Source organism: Oncorhynchus kisutch, linkage group LG7, assembly GCF_002021735.2.
Source record: "Oncorhynchus kisutch isolate 150728-3 linkage group LG7, Okis_V2, whole genome shotgun sequence".
Classification (NCBI taxonomy): domain Eukaryota; kingdom Metazoa; phylum Chordata; class Actinopteri; order Salmoniformes; family Salmonidae; genus Oncorhynchus; species Oncorhynchus kisutch.
This window is the reverse complement of record NC_034180.2, coordinates 39,072,774-39,090,615: the sequence shown is the minus strand read 5'-3', so window position 1 is coordinate 39,090,615 and position 17,842 is coordinate 39,072,774. Positions and strand designations below refer to the sequence as shown.

Sequence of the window (17,842 nt, the reverse complement as noted above, 5' to 3'; positions counted from 1 at the left end):
TTATTTTTGCTATGTTATACCTTGTAGAATAATAAGGAAGACATCAAAACGATGAAATAACACATATGGAATCATGTAGTAACCAAAAAAGTGTTAAACAAATCTAAATGTATTTTATATTTGAGATTCTTCAAATAGCCACCCTTTGCCTTGATGACAGCTTTTCACACTCTTGGCATTCTCTCAACCAGCTTCACTTGGAATGCTTTTCCAACAGTCTTGAAGGAGTTCCCACATATGCTGAGCACTTGTTGGCTGATTTTCCTTCACTCTGCGATCCAATTAATCCCAAACGATCTCAATCGGGTTGAGGTCAGGTGATTGTGGAGGCCAGGTCATCTGATGCAGCACTCCATCACTCTCGTTGTTGGTCAAATAGCCCTTATACAGCTCAGAGTTGTGTTGGGTCATTGTCCTGTTGAAAAACAAATCGTAATCCCACTAACCGCAAACTAGATGGGATCAAATCAAATAACATTTTATTGGTCACATACACATAGTTAGCAGTTGTTAATGTGAGTGTAGTGAAATGGTTGTGCTTCTAGTTCAGACCGTGCAGTAATATCTAACACGTAATCTAACAATTTCACAGTGCGACAATTACAGCCCGACAGGATGCTCTCGATTATGCGTCTATTAAAGTTTGTGAGTGTTTTCAGTGACAAGCCAAATTTCAGAAGGCGCTGTTGCACCTTCTTCACCACGCTGTCTGTGTGGGTGGACCATTTCAGTTTGTCCACTCCCTCTGCTGTTTCCTGAAGTCCACAATCATCTCCTTTGTTTTGTTGACGTTGAGTGTGAGGTTATTTTCCTGATACCACACTCCAAGGGCCCTCACCTCCTCCCTGTAGGTTGTCTCGTCGTTGTTGGTAATCAAGTTGAGTTGCGTTGGAGGCGTGCATAGCCACGCAGTCATGAGTGAACAGGGAGTACAGGGGAGGGCTGAGAACGCACCCTTTTGGGGCCCCAGTGTTGAGTATCAAACATTGCTCATGTTTCTTGGTTTCCTACCCTTACCACCTGGGGGCGGCTCGTCAGAAAGTCCAAGACCCAGTTGCACAGGATGGGGTCGAGACCCAGGGTCTCGGGCTTAATGATGAATTTGGAGGGTACTACGGTGCTAAATGCTGAGCTGTAATCGATGAACAACATTCTTACATAGGTATTTCTCTTGTCCAGATGGGTTAGGGCAGTGTGATGGCTATTGCGTTGTCTGTGAACCTATTGGGGCGGTTATCAAATTCGAGTGGGTCTAGGGTGTCAGGTAGGGTGGAGGTGATATGATCCTTGACTAGTCTCTCAAAGCCCTTCATGATGACAGAAGTGAGTGCTACAGGGCGATAGTTGTTTAGCTCAGATATCTTAGCTTTCTTGGGAACAGGAACAATGGTGGCCCTCTTGAAGCATGTGGGAACAGCAGACTGGGATAGGGATTGATTGAATATGTTCCTTAAACACACCAGCCAGCTGGTCTGAGCATGCTCTGAGGACGCGGCTAGGGATGCTGTCTGGGCTGGCTGCCTTGCGAGGGTTAACACGTTTAAATGTTTTACTCACGTTGGCTGCGGTGATGGAGAGCCCGCAGGTTTTGGTAGCGGGCCGTGTCAGTGGCACTGTATTGTCCTCAAAGCGAGCAAAGAAGTTGTTTAGTTTGTCTGGGAGCAAGATATTGGTGTCCGCGACGGGGCTGGTTTTCTTTTTGTAATCTGTGATTGACTGTAGACCCTGCCACATACGTCTTGTGTCTGAGCCGTTGAATTACGACTCTACTTTTTCTCTACACTGATGCTTAGCTTGTTTGATTGCCTTACGGAGGGAATAGCTACGCTGTTTGTATTCGCTCATGTTTCCGGATGCCTTGCCATGATTAAAAGCAGTGGTTCGCGCTTTCAGATTTGTGCGCATGCTGCCATGAATCCACGGTTTCTGGTTGGGAAATGTTTTAATAGTCACCGTGGGTACAACATCACCAATGCACTTGCTAATAAACTCGCTCACCGAATTAGCATATACATCAATGTTGTTGTCTGAGGCTATCTGGAACATATCCCAGTCCACGTGATCGAAGCAATCTTGAAGCGGGGAATCAGATTGGTCGTACCAGCATTGAACAGAACTGAACACGGGCTTTTCCTGTTTTAGTTTCTGTCTATAGGCTGGGAGCAACAAAATGGAGTCGTGGTCAGTTTTCCCGAAAGGAGGGCAAGGGAGGAGTAGCAATGATCCAGAATGCTGCCAGCCCGGGTCGCACATTCAATATGCTGATACAATTTAGGGAGCCTTTCAGATGAACTTTGTTAAAAATCCCCAGCTACAGTAAATGCAGCCTCAGGATATGTGGTTTCCAGTTTACATAGAGTCCAATGAAGTTCTTTCAGGGCCGTTGAGGTGTCTGCTTGGGGGGGTTAAACACGCCTGTGATTATAATCGAAGAGAATTATCTTGGTAGGTAATGCGGTCTGCATTTGATTGTAAGGAATTCTAGGTCTGGTGAACAAAAGGACTTTAGTTCCTGTATGTTGCTATGATCACACCACGACTCGTTAGTCATAAGGCATACACCACCGCCCTTCTTCTTACAAGAGCGATGTTTGTTTCTATTGACGCGATGTGTTAAGAAACTGTACCAACTCTGATAACGTATCCCGAGTGAGCCATGTTTCCGTGAAACAGAGAATGTTGCAATCTCTGATGTCTCTCTGGAAGGCAACCCTTGCTCGAATTTCGTCTAACTTGTTGTCAAGAGACTGGACATTGGCGAGTAGTATACTCTTGAGCGATGTGCCCGTCTACGGAGCCTGACCAGAAGACCACTCCGTCTGCCCCTTCTGCGGCGCCATTGTTTTGGGTCGCCTACTGGGATCCGATCCATTGTCCTGGGTGGTGGTCCAAACAGAGGACCCGCTTCGGGAAAGTCTTATTCCTGGTCGTAATGTTGGTAAGTTAACGTTGCTCTTATTGTCACGCCCTGACATTAGAGATCCTTTTTAGGTCTCTATTTTAGTTGGGTCAGGGGGTGAGTTGGTGTGGGCATTCTATGTTTTGGGTTCTATGTTTTCTATTTCTGTGTGTTTGGCCGGGTGTGGTTCTCAATCAGAGGCAGCTGTCTATCGTTGTCTCTGATTGAGAACCATTCTTAGGTAGCCTTTTCCCACCTGTGTTTTGTGGGTAGTTGTTTTCTGTTTTTGTGTCTGCAAAAACACTTATATCCAATAGTTCTTCCCGGCTGTATGTAATAAGACTTAAGATTTCCTGGGGTAACAGTGTAAGAAATAACACGTTAAATACTGCACAGTTTCCTAAGAACGCAAAGCGAGACGACTATGTCTGTCGGCACCATGTTGCTAACTGATGGCGTATCGCTGCAGAATGCTGTGGTAGCCATGCTGGTTAAGTGTGCCTCGAATTCTAAATAAATCACAGACAGTGTCACCAGCAAAGCACCCCCACACCATCACACCTCCTCCATGCGGAGATCATCCATTCACCTACTCTGCGTCTCACAAAGACACGGCGGTTGGAACCAAAAATCGTACATTTGGACTCATCAGACCAAAGGACAGATTTCCACCAGTCTAATGTCCAGTGTTTCTTGGCCCAAGCAAGTCTCTTCTTCTTATTGGTGTCCTTTAGTAGTGGTTTCTTTACAGCAATTTGACCATAAAGGCCTGATTAGGGCTATCTTCTGTATACTGTACCACCCCTACCTTGTCCCAACACAACTGATTGGCTCAAATGCATTAAGAAGGAAAGAAATTCCACAAATTAACTTTTAACAAGACACCTCATGAAGCTGGTTGAGAGAATGCAAAGCTGTCAAAGGCAAAGGGTAGCTGCATTGAAGAATATACAATATATTTAGATTTAACACATTTTTTGGTTACTACATGATTCCATATGTGTTATTTCATAGTTTTGATGTCTTCACTGTTATTCTAAAATGTAGAAATAGTAGAGTTAAGAAAAACTCTTGAATGAGTAGGTCTATCCAAACTTTTGACTGGTACTGTATATATACATAAGAATTTATTCTTCATTGATTTATCTTCTCCTTGGTTTTCCCATGAGTTGTTTTTGTTAGTTCAATAGTGTTCCATGACGGAATACACAACTCCAAAAGCTCTCATTGAATCATCCTGGAACGGTAAGTCTGTATTTTTCAAAATGTGCAAAGTGCAGCTTTGAAACCTCCCGGCAACTAGAGAGAATGCAAACCCAGTTACAAATGGATGACTCCAACTCTTGGAAACCCCTGCAGCTATCCTACGTTTGTTTCCAATTGTGCTCATAAGCGAACAATCACACAACATGATTGAAGTGAACCTACTTGAAAGTGCTAGTGCTTGAAATACCTCAACTGTGCATACCACACTGTAGCTTCTGACCAAGGGACAAGTCATCCCTTCTGAAACCTCTGTTTTGTGAAGTCACAGTAAGCTCTGGTTTGGTCAATGTTGTCAATGTTGGAAAATGCAGCTTTCTACCTAGTCAGGTAGCAGTCAAAGGTTCAAGCGAGCCTCATGGTAGAAAATGTTATTTAAAGATTTCTGAATCAAGCTCATTACCTTTCTCCATTCCAGACTATCCCCTAGAGTTCCCGATACTGTTGACATTTCACACGTAACAACATTTACTTGAAGCAGACAACATGCAAAAAACATTTTTCACATAATATCATTGCAGTGGGGGAAGAAATGCTGTGGAATGTTTGCATAGTTCTTTAGATCAAATATATACGTAGAATAATTCACTTTTGCACTTCTTATAATTCTCAGATTTTCAAAGGGAACTGTACAAAGTTCACAACAGTATTGTTGTATTAGAATTGCAAGAGAGGAAATGAGTATTCTTAATCACATGGTTGATGTTTCACCTCGTCTCTCCATCCCTTCCTACATATCATGTCGCATCAAAAAATTACTTCTGTGTGTGACATATTTTGTGACATATTTTGTGACATATTTTCATTGATGAGAAAAAAGCTATCTATTGTTGATTATCTACCAGACACGCGCAGTGTGACTGTTTGAGACTGTATCACGCTATTTATTACCTTGTAGTGGTTACTCCTAAAGGTAACTGTTACAAGGTAATAATGTAAAACAGTCCCAGAGTGTAGAGATACGAGGGAAGAATAATGCTTTTTGATCCCCGGCTGATAGCAAAGACATGACAAATGTGAAGTTGGAGAGACTTGAGTTGTTCTCTTGTGTCTGGATGGTACTGTAGGGAATATGAGTCATTGTTAAACTGGGGTTATTTTCCTCTCTCACAGCTCATACATGCACTCAAGGGGCCTAATATGATTCTGTGATGTAGAAGTTGAGGGGACTGTAGGGTCCCTGGGTAATAATCAGATGGAGAATGGCAGTGACCAGGGTATGGATCAGTTCCCATAAGATGCTTGAGGAGGCCTGAAAAGCCCTAGAGCTAGAGTTGTTGGGGTGAGGGATGACGTGTGTTGATTTGAGGGGCACTTTTGGAAATTATTTTTCTGATTCTATGCACTGTAGTGGTTATGAACCATGGGTTGCTTTTTATTTAGTCGATCCAGTACTGGTTAAACAATCAATGCAACACTTACAGTAGCACTCTCTTAGCTAATTGATACAGCTCAAGGCTGAAATATCTATTTTTGTGACTGAGAAAATTATGATTGTTTAGTTTTGCTAATAGGCTGCCCATACCTGGCTTCTATTGTGAGTGAGTGAGTGAGTGAGTGAGTGAGTGAGTGAGTGGGTGAGTGAGTGAGTGAGTGAGTGAGTGAGTGAGTGAGTGAGTGAGTGAGTGAGTGAGTGAGTGAGTGAGTGAGTGAGTGAGTGAGTGAGTGAGTGAGTGAGAGAGAGTCGTTATATTGCAGTCAGTACCTTTCAGCAGACTGGAGTCCCTTTGTCTCCTGTTTGTGTTGGAGGAACGGTCTTGTTGTGGCACTTTGTTGATGGCTTCAAAAACATGGGGTGACTGGAGGGTCACCGCGTCTCCAAGTCCACTTGTCTATCGCTCCGTAGAGACATGACCCAACCCCCTTAGTGGTTCGACAGTCACAGTGTGGGACGCACATGTGCACACACACACACTCATGTACACACACACACATACTGTTATCTTTGTCATCCTAAAATATTATGTTTTGGTAGCCTTGTCCTGGGGGTCAGTTCAATTATAGATGTTTGGAAACAACACAAATCAGATGGACATTATGACTTGTTATGCAGCATATCACAGTTGGTTGCAGGATACAGAAAAGGGTTGGATTTTCTTTCAATATCATATAATTTCATCTTTACCTCATTTGAATAATTTATCTTTTTCTTCCTTGGCTTAATTTTGTATCATGACTAGTTAGTGTAGATTAAGCAAGTGTGAATGTAGAAACATTCCTTTCCATTGTGAGTGAAGATCTGGCTTCTGTCTGCATAAATATATCTGAGTGATGTGATGTCATATCGTTGGAGGGAGGGAACCAACCTAGCCAAAATTACAGTGCTGTAGCTGCAGTGCACCATTGTCTGTCGTGCAGGAAGCCAGGATCTGTGTTGGCAGGTTAGCGATGTTCCCCTGCTGTTCCTACAGTTGTACGCAGACAGTCGTGCAGCAGTGGCAGAGAAAGACTCACACGGACACATGCTGACCTAGGGGAGGCTGGGATCTCTGCTTTGAAGTCTAACCGATGTTGTTCCATCATGCTGCAAGGCTGTTCTGTAGTTATACAATCTGACAGTGGTGGTGGGCTTTTCTCATATACTGTAGTATGTGATGACAGAGAAAATGGGGCTTACGTAAGTGACATCCCTTAAAGGTCCTTGGAAAGATCAACCAGACAGCCTCAAAGGTCCTTGGAAGCAAAAGTGCTGATGATTGTACTCTACTGCCTCTACTGTTGAAGATGACAGGGTAAAGTACATGGCGATCACAGCACTGTATGGCTTATATAGATCTGGTTTGTCTCAATATCAGCCCTGGCATCCCTGGAGGATACACACTCTGACATGATCTCTGCTTCTTTTACAGTGTGTCACTGAAATGACCGAGGTATGTGTGTACTTATATGCAAATTCATCAGGGTTTGTGTGTGTGCGTGCAAGAGTGTGCGTTTGCTTTTATGAGTGTGTGCCAAATATTGTAACTTCCCTTCTCCTTCTCTCTTGTTTGCCTTCATGGGACAGCTGTCCTCTACTTTGGTGGTTCCTCCTCTACAGTACCATTTCCAGTTGGATTCCATCCAGACAACCCTCAATACTCATAGAAGCATTATGAATGGTGACATGGCCTAAGATATGACAAGTAGCCCAGGCAGAGAGCTAGCAACTCAGATTGAAAGCTCAGATTCAATCTAACCACAATGGCTTTAGCAGCATATTCATGCATAACTTTGTTTTTTCCCAATTCGTTTTATGTCTGTCTGATGAGTGTTTGAAAGGTCGAGGAAATATAAAGTGGAAGACAAAAATGTACAAGGCGGATCGGAGGAGTTATAGTGGATGTTCAGTATTGAAAAGCATGCTGCATATATTTTACTACCATTCCATTTATGAGAAGAATTTGTTCTGTGCTCTGCATTTGAATTACTCATTGTAGAGTTACATTTTATACATACCACTACCAGTGCCATTTATAGAATAACAAATTGTGCCATATTCTAATATCGTATTCTCAATCCTGCCACAGACAACCATTGGTTCTCTACTGTTGGTTAACCTGAGGCCTGATATTTTTAGGGTAAGCTGCCTACATTTGTTGTACCTATAAGTATAACAGTGCCAATTTAGTCCAGTAGATGGCGCCCAAGTTCTTTTTTCAGTTATTAATGTATAATTATTTTTAACATGGGATTTATAATATTGTTTCCCCTTGATTTGTTACCCCATATCCTTTCCCACATATTATTTCCACTGTATGTCCAAATGGGTAACCCTTGCTGAACACACACAACCAGACAGTTCCAGTCATTCAGCTATAACCAGCCAAACAATGCGGCCCTGTGTTTTTCCAGGCTTTAATCAAATCAAGTCAAATGTCTATGGGACATAGTGTCAGCTGGTGTGGCTGAGGGTGTAAAATGACTGCTCATTGGGTATGAATTCAGAGGGAAACAAAGTCCCTAGTAAATGTGGAATGTAGTTTGTTTTACATTTTAGTTTAGTTTCATTCTAATGAAGGCAGCAGAAAAATAACTGCCATATTCTTTAAGCAAATGTAGAACACCCACCTACTGTACTTTACCTCTTTCCCCAACATGTTTCATCGGTGACTAGGACCGTTCCTCTTCATCGATGGCCACACGACTTGTTTGGCCTTGTTTTGTCTATCTGCTTTGGAACACTAGTATTTATGAGAGGTCTTTTTCTTGGCAACATTGTGGAGAAAACACGGATTACACACTGATATACCACTTCCTGGATCTCGGAGTGAAATGACTAGACAAATTCAAAAGGTAGTTATTTAGCTAAAAACTATTTTCATCTCTTGTATATCATATCTATAGTGAGGATGAATATAATGCCAAATATTATTTATTTGTAAAGAAATATATATAATAAATATATTAATATATGATATATGCCTCATTGAAACAATTTTTGGGGGCTTTTACTTGTGTTTTGTTATGAATTTGTTACTTTGTCCAGGTCATTTTGATAAACTTATGATAGCATGCAAAATACTGATACTGAATGTATGATTTGTTTATTCATTGTCTTTTTGTATTGACACTGTTACATTGATATTTGTATTTATTCACCTGTTTAGCAAAGATGCATTTATATATGTTTGAAATGTTGAAATGTTTACTGATTTTTGTCATTGTTCTTTTTTTTAAATCTCTGTTATTTTAAACACATCACAACTGCAAAAAAAAAATTTACGAACATTTGACAAATTAACACTGAAGATTTCACCTCTTAAAAGTAGTTTAATCATTGCTGATATCATCATTTTTGGATGAAAAACAGGGACCGGATGGTGTCTCATTTGCTTTTCTTCACTCCATTTAAACTAGTAAACAGGCTGCGGCAGTGTAATTCAATAGTTCACTAATTACTGACCTATATGACAACAATACCTCAAACGTTGTAGATGAGATGCCACCACATGATTTAGGGATTAATAACATGATGTTCTCAGGGCCAATAGAAACACAGTAATACACTTGCCTGAGTAGTGTTGACCAATAGGAGAGCAGGGAAACTCATAGGGTGGGACTTCCTGTTTTCTTGCCAGGGCCAATAGAAACACAGTCATATGCTTGCCTGAGTAGTGTTGACAAATAGCAGAGCAGGGAAACTCATAGGGTGGGCTTTTCTGTTTTCTTGCTAGCGACCAAATTGATCCCAGTGGCTGCACTACATGGGGGATATGCCATTGCAGATTAGGAGACAGCAGCTGGCAATTAATTATTGGGTCAACCTACATGGACATGGGGTGTCTCATCCTGCGAAAGGGATTTTACATGCTGGGAACATGAGCGAAGACAGAATACGAGTTTTGGGTGGGTGGGTAAAACCCAGGCGAAGGAGATGGGACTGTATGGAAGGGAGTTTATTCCAACGGTAGCTATTCCTGTAAATCCACCATGGCTACTCCCGCCTCTAGCAGTTGATCTAGAAGTATTGGAGAGACTACAGAAAGATAGGGAGGGTGTTGATCCATCTGAATTGTTTAAGAGATGTCTGGATACTGTGTTTCAGGATTTTGTGGCCATTTACACAGATGGTTCGAAAGATCCAAGGACAGGACGTACTGGGTCAGCATTTGTAGAGCAGGAATGTGGGGTGTCAGTCAGGAAACGTATTACAGATCATATGGCTGTATATACGGCTGAGATGATGGCCATACTATTGGCCTTGCAGTGGGTGGAGGAAGTCAAGCCAGACAGAGAAGTTATTTGCTCTGATTCATGTGCAGTGTTAATGAGTCTCCAGTCCTTTAGGCCACGTGGCAGACAAGACCTGCTTTATGAGGTGCTACAAATCCATGGTAGGATTAGACAGATGGGTATACAGATAAGATTTACATGGGTCCCAGCACATGTGAGGGTGGAGGGGAACGAGGCTGTTGATGTACTGACTCAACAAGCACTTAGTAGGTGGGTTGTTGATGTTGTAGTTTCAATGAGCAAGGTAGAGGCAATGTACTGCTACAGTGTGGGCAGTATCAGAGGGAAAAAAGAGGCTGAGCTCTAGTATGAGGGAGAAGGGGATACATTAAATTAATTTAAATAGTATATTGAGTAGAACATCATTAGATATAGTCCCAAATATTTTGTTAGATTTTTTAAGAGCAACGGGGCTGACAGGTAGAATTTAGTTTATCCCTGTCTTTGGCCAACACTCTAGTACAGTAGGTGGCGGTAATGCAGCATAACGTTGGATGACAACTGCCGATAAACCCCACCGAAGAAGAAGAAGACCAAATTGATAACAACCCCGTTGCTGATCAGATGGAATATCTTTGATTTCACAGTAGTACACACTGATGTTTGCCAATAATGAACAAATAAGGTAACACATTTTTATGCTTTGTAGGACAAAAACATACTGATTGCTACAATGGCGATGACAAGTCATATATGGCGATGACTAGACACAAACAGCCGTTTGTTTTGTGTCAGTACATTCTGTTCTGATACAGTTGAGAAACAGCCTGCAACAATGTTGCAGCAAAGGTATCGCAATTGTGCCTGAGTGGAACAATGTTACAGTCAACAATTGTGTACTGTTTCAGGTTTTAGTAAACTGGTCTCCTTTTTTCGCTACCATCTAACAACGTATCTAACTGATTTAGCCACGTTGTTGCATTTATCAGATTTCATTTAATTTGACTCACCATGGTCAGACGAGTTTCCTTGGGGGGGAAAAGGTGCCCGATATCTGTTATCGTCTGTCAAACGAAATAAGATGTGAATTCACTCACTTCTCCCGTCTTGTGCCTCGGTGTTATTTCAAACAGACGGAAGTTAACACACCGACATCACTAATCCTGGGTCAACAATAACTGATCATGTTTTTGGCTACGTATAGAGAGTAATTTTCAAACGCCATCTAGCAGATGTTGGCATGTCGTAACTATTTTATGAACATTGACTAATGTGTTTTGGATTTAATTCCTGTTGCAGGGTGGTTGATGACTAACCCATGAGATCTTTCAGTGATCACAGGGTCACTCAACTCTGTGAGACCTTCAACAGACAATCCATCCACTCACACAAACCAACATGACCTCCGAGCAGGCCAGCACCCTGCCGACATTCAAGGGCCCCGGCGACCCCAGTCCGGGCTACTTCTCCTGGGGTCTTCGCTTCCAGGTCATCGGCCTGGGCTTTGCCTTCTACACCGCTGTGTTCGTCCTCTCCCACCTGGTGTCCATGGCTCTCTCCCAGACCTACCGCTCTCTGCTGGCTAAGGAGAAGGTGTTCTGGAACCTGGCGGCCACACGGGCCGCGTTCGGCCTCCAGAGCACGGTGGCGGGCCTACGGGCGCTGACCGAGGAGTCGGCCGTGTCCAGGGACAGGGTCAGAGGTCAGGAGGACTGGTCTTGGTTCACCGTGCTCACAGCCACAGGCTTCTTTCTGTTTGAGAATGTGGCGCTGCATGCCTCAAGTGTGGTGTTCAGGGCTTTCGACCTTCCCCTGGCCGCCCATCATTTCTTTGCCCTGTCAGGGTTTGCTGGGGCGGTGGTCTGGGACTCACTAGGACATTACCTGCCCATGGTTACACTACTACTGGAGATGAGCACACCCTTCACCTGCATCTCCTGGATGTTACTAAAGGTAAGGAGTGTTTGTGTCTGTCTGGTGTCTTGCATCATATTCTCTATACAGTATGTTACTGTTTTGTTGATTGACTCCATTTGTGACACTGTACTGTAAGCTTATTAATTTTCTTATAGTTCAGTTGTTTTACTGGTGGGCTAGACATAAAAAGCACAGATGGATTTCAATTCCCCTTTTCTGTTTACGTACTCAACACTGAGACCAGCACCTTGACATGATTTGTAATGATGATGAATGTACAGATGGCCATTTTGAGAAAGGGGAATTTCTAGGCAGAAATAGACCCAAGTCGGCCTCCCGAGCGGCGCAGTGGTCTAAGGCACTGCATCGCAGTGCTAGCTGTGCCATTAAAGATTCTGGGTTCGAGTCCAGGCTCTGTCGCAGCTGACCGTGACCTGGAGACTCATGGGGTGGCGCACAATTGGCCCAGCGTCGTCCAGGTTAGGGGTGGGTTTGACCGGCATGGATGTCCTTGGCCCATCGCGCACTAGCGACTCCTGTGGTGGGCAGGGTGCAGTGCACGCTGACACGGTTGTCAGGTGTAGCACATTGGTGTGGCTGCCTTCTGGGTTAAGTGAGCATTGTGTCAGGAAGCAGTACGGTTGGGTTGTGTTTCGGAAGCTCTCGACCTTCGCCTCTCCTGAAGTGACATGTGAAATCTCATGTGACTTGGGTCTACTTAATATTATTTTTGCTCCTTTTTCTCCCAAATTTTGTGGTATCCAATTAGTAGTTACAGTCTTGTCTCATCACTGCAACTCCCATAAGGAATTCTCAAAGAAAGTATTCTCAAAGTGGGATTAAAATTGATTTAATTGTAACTTTTGGTCAACGGTCTACACACAATACTCTGTCAGTGGAAGAAAAGTTCTAAGATTTTTTAAAAATGTGATCTCAGCAAACAAAGGACCCTTTTTCAGGACCCTGTCTTTCAAAGATAATTCGTAAAAATCCAAATAACTTCACAGATCTTCATTGTAAAGGGTTTAACCTCTCTAGGGTACGTGGGTAACGTCCCACCTGACCAACATCCAGTGAAAGTGCAGGGCGCCAAATTCAAACAGAAATCTCATAATTAAATGTCCCCAAACATACATGTATTATACACAATTTTAAAGATACATTTGTTGTTAATCCCACCACAGTGTCCGATTTCAAAAAGGCTTTACGTCAAAAGCATACCACACGATTATGTTAGGTCTGCACCTAGACACAAAAAAACACAGCCATTTTTCCAGCCAAAGAGAGGAGTAACAAAAAGCAGAAATAGAGATACAATTAATCACTAACCTTTGATGATCTTCATCAGATGGCACTAATAGGACTTCATGTTACACAATACATGTATGTTTTGTTCAATAAAGTTCATATTTACATCCAGAAATCTCTGTTTACTTTGGCGCGTTATGTTTTGCCTCCAAAACATCCGGTGAAAGTGCAGAGAGCTACATCAATTTACAGAAATACTCATCATAAATGTTGATGAAAATACAACTGTTATGCATGGAATAAAATATATTTTTCTCCTTAATGCAACCGCTGTGTCAGATTTCAAAAAAGCTTTATGGAAAAAGCACACCATGGAATCATCTGAGTACAGCGCTCAGACACCAAAACAAGCAATACAGATACCCGCCATGTTATGGAGTCAACAAAAGTCAGAAATAGCATTATAAATATTCACTTACCTTTGATGATCTTAATCAGAATGCACTCCCAGGAATCCCAGTTCCACAATAAATGTTAGTTTTGTTCATCATTTATGTCCAAATACCTCCTTTTTGTTCGCACCTTTAGTACAGTAATCCAAATGCGCAGGCACTAGGTCCAGACAAAGTCCAAAAAGTTATATTACAGTTCGTAGAGACATGTCAAACGATGTGTATATAATCAATCTTTAGGATGTTTTTATCATAAATCTTCAATAATGTTTCAACCGGAGAATTCCTTTCTCTTTAGAAATGAAAGGGAACGGAGCTAACTCTACAGGCGCACGCCTGACTGAGCACATGGCCTTCTGGCAGACCCATGACTCAATCAGCTCTCATTCTCTCCCAGTTCACAGTAGAAGCCTGAAACAAGGTTCTAAAGACTGTTGACATCTAGTGGAAGCCTTAGTGCAATATGACCCCACAGACACTGTATATTAGATAGGCTAAGACTTGAAAACCTACAAACCTCAGATTTCCCACTTCCTGGTTTGATTTTTTTCAGGGTTTTGCCTGCCATATGAGTTCTGTTATACTCAAAGACATCATTCAAACAGTTTTAGAAACATCTGAGTGTTTTCCATCCACATCTACTAATAATATGCATATCCTAGCATCTGGGCCTGAGTAGCAGGCAGTTTACTCTGGGCACGCTTTTCATCCCGATGTGAAAATACTGCCCCCTACCCCAAAGGTTCCTAAAACGTTGCATATCACGGGGGCTATTCGATGCTAAACACTGTTTTCCATGCTTGTTCAATGAACCATAAACAATTAACTGTGGAACGGTCATTAAGACACTAACAGCTTACAGACGGTAGGCAATTAAGGTCACAGTTATGAAAACTTAGGACACTAAAGAGGCCTTTCTACTGACTCTGAATAACACCAAAAGAAAGAGGTCCAGGGTCCCTGCTCATCTGTGAGAACGTGCCTTAGGCATGCTGCAAGGAGGCATGAGGACAGCAGATTTGGTCAGGGCAATAAATTGCCATGTCTGTACTGTGAGACGCCTAAGAAGGCGCTGCAGGACGGACAGCTGATCTTCCTCGCAGTGGCAGACCACATGTAACAACACCTGCACAGGATCGGTACATCCGAACATCACACCTGCAGGACAGGTACAGGATGGAAACAACAACTGCCCTAGTTACACCAGGAACACACAATCCCTCTATCAGTGCTCAGACTGTCCGCAATAGGCTGAGAGAGGCTGGACTGAGGGCTTGTAGGCCTGTTGTAAGGCAGGTCCTCACCAGACATCACCGACAACTATGTCGCCTATGGGCACAAACCCGCCGTCGCTGGACCAGACAGGATTGGGAAAAAGTGCTCTTCACTGACGAGTCGAGGTTTTGTCTCAAATTTATCGTTTAAGGAATGAGCTTTACACCGAGGCCTGTACTTTGGAGCTAGATCGATTTGGAGGTGGAGAGTCATGGTCTGGGGCGGTGTGTCACAGCATCATCGGACTGAGCTTGTTGGTATTGCAGGCAATCTCAACGCTGTGCGTTACAGGGAAGACATCCTCCTCCCTCATGTGGAACCCTTCCTGCAGGCTCATCCTGACATGACCCTCCAGCATGACAATGCCACCAGCCATACTGCTCGGTCTGTGCATGATTTCCTGCAAGACAGGAATGTCAGTGTTCTGCCATGGCCAGCGAAGAGCCCGGATCTCAATCCCATTGAGCACGTCTGGGACCTGTTGGATCGGAGGGTGAGGGCTAGGGCCCCCCCCCCCCCCCAGAAATGTCCGGGAACTTGCAGGTACGTTGGTGGAAGAGTGGGGTAACATCTCACAGTAAGAACCGGCAAATCTGGTGCAGTCCATGAGGAGGAAATACACTGCAGTACTTAATGCAGCTGCTGGCCACACCAAATACTGACTGTTACTTTTGATTTTGACCCCCCCCCCCCCCCCTTTGTTCAGGGACACGTTATTCCATTTCTGTTAGTCACATGTCTGTGGAACTTGTTCAGTTTATGTCTGTTGTTGAATCTTATGTTCATACAAATATTTACACGTTAAGTTTGCTGGAAAATAAACGCAGTTGACAGTGCGAGGACGAAATATTCAATATCATCTTGGTAAGCAACTCCAGTGTAGATTTGGCCTTGTGTTTTAGGTTATTGTCCTGCTGAAAATGTGAATTTGTCTCCCAGTGTCTGTTGGAAAGCAGATTGAACCAGGTTTTCCTCTTAATATTTTGCCTGTGCTTAGCTGTATTGTTTATTTTTATCAACAACAAAAACTCCCTAGTCCGTGCCGATGAGAAGCATACCCATAACATGATGCAGCCACCACCATGCTTGAAAATATGAAGAATGGTACTCTGTGATGTGTTGGATTTGCCCCAAACATAACACTTTGTTTTCAGGAGAAAAAGTTTGTTTCTTTGCCACATATTTTGCAGTTTTACTTAAGTGCCTTGTTGCAAACAGGATGCATGTTTTGGAATATTTTTTATTCTGTAGTCTTCACTTTTTTCCTCTGTCATTTAGATTAGTATTGTGGACTAACTACAATGTTGCTGAGCCATTCTCACTTTTCTCATATCACAACTATTAAACTATGTAACTGTTTTAAAATCCTCATTGGCCACATGGTGAAACTCCTTAGCAGTTTCCTACCTCTCCGGCAACTGAGTTAGGAAGGATGCCTGTATCTTTGTATTCTCTGGGTTTATTGATACACCATCCAAAGCCTGATTTTAATAACTTCACCGTGCTCAAATCAATATTACAATTATCTGTGCTTCTACACCTGCATTGCTTGCTGTTTGGGGTTTTAGGCTGGGTTTCTGTATAGCACTTTGATATATCAGATTATGTAAGAAGGGCTATATAAGTACATTTGATTTGATCTGTATGTGTGGGATACAGAGATGTGGTAGTCATTCCAAAATCATGTTAACAACTATTATTGAACACAGAATGAGTAAATGCTACTTATTATGTAAATGTTTACTCCTGGACTTATTGAGGCTTCCCATAAGAAAGGTGTTGAATACTTGTTGACTCAAGATATTTTATATGAATTACTTTCTGAAGGCACTGTACATCGTTATAGATGACGACGACCCCAAACACTGTGACAGTCTTTATCCCCTGCCCAATCAGTACAAGTATCTGTCTTCTCTCCCCTCCAGGCTGGCTGGGCGAGGACGCTCTTCTGGAAGGCCAACCAGTGGGTGATGATCCACATGTTCCACTGCCGCATGGTGCTCACGTACTACATGTGGTGGGTGAGCTGGAGTCACTGGGGGGAGATGAACATGTACGTGGCTCTGCCCCAGCGCATTCTCTTCTACACCGGCCTGGCCCTGCTCACAGTGATCATCAACCCCATCTGGACGCACAAGAAGACCATGCAGCTCCTCAACCCTGTTGACTGGAACTTCAGCAACAAGCCGCCGCCCAATGGCCCCAGTGGGGAGCAGAAGGAGAAAACTCATGAGCGATAAACAAGCCAAGAACTGTGAACCTGTTTGGAGAGTTATGGGGCTCTTTTACTATGCTTGTAAAGGAGAGGAAGGGTGACTAATTTCTCACAAACTCTTTAGCTTTTAGTGCTTGAGATGTTGAACTAAACCACTGTTTTTTTAAAGGTTCTCAGTAGAGGTTTGAGGTCTGCTGTGTCTCTACAAGATGTGGATGAAAAGACCTCTTGCTCTTGGACTTTAGAACCTAGCTGGGTTCTGAAAGGAGATGTCACTGACGACAAGAAATCATCTCACAGTATTATTGTCTTTGATTATAATTTGCTGTTTTGGTTAGTGTTTTATTGCGAAGGAGTGCAGATGAACAGGGAGAAAGGTACAGTGCCTTGCGAAAGTATTCGGCCCCCTTGAACTTTGCGACCTTTTGCCACATTTCAGGCTTCAAACATAAAGATATAAAACTGTATTTTTTTGTGAAGAATCAACAACAAGTGGGACACAATCATGAAGTGGAACGACATTTATTGGATATTTCAAACTTTTTTAACAAATCAAAAACGGAAAAATTGGGCGTGCAAAATTATTCAGCCCCTTTACTTTCAGTGCAGCAAACTCTCTCCAGAAGTTCAGTGAGGATCTCTGAATGATCCAATGTTGACCTAAATGACTAATGATGATAAATACAATCCACCTGTGTGTAATCAAGTCTCCGTATAAATGCACCTGCACTGTGATAGTCTCAGAGGTCCGTTAAAAGCGCAGAGAGCATCATGAAGAACAAGGAACACACCAGGCAGGTCCGAGATACTGTTGTGAAGAAGTTTAAAGCCGGATTTGGATACAAAAAGATTTCCCAAGCTTTAAACATCCCAATGAGCACTGTGCAAGCGATAATATTGAAATGGAAGGAGTATCAGACC

The 17,842-nt window shown here is 42.9% G+C and overlaps 1 protein-coding gene across 1 annotated transcript; it reads left to right on the top strand.

Annotated features, from left to right (window-relative positions):
* The first annotated feature begins 9,317 nt into the window (after nucleotides 1–9,317).
* On the top strand, nucleotides 9,318–17,385 carry LOC109893966 (protein CLN8). The gene is made up of 3 exons (XM_020487180.2): nucleotides 9,318–10,499; nucleotides 11,114–11,767; nucleotides 16,632–17,385. The coding sequence occupies exons 2-3, from the start codon at nucleotides 11,213–11,215 to the stop codon at nucleotides 16,944–16,946; spliced, it is 870 nt and encodes a 289-aa protein (XP_020342769.1). The 5' UTR covers nucleotides 9,318–10,499; nucleotides 11,114–11,212; the 3' UTR covers nucleotides 16,947–17,385.
* The last annotated feature ends 457 nt before the right edge of the window (nucleotides 17,386–17,842 follow it).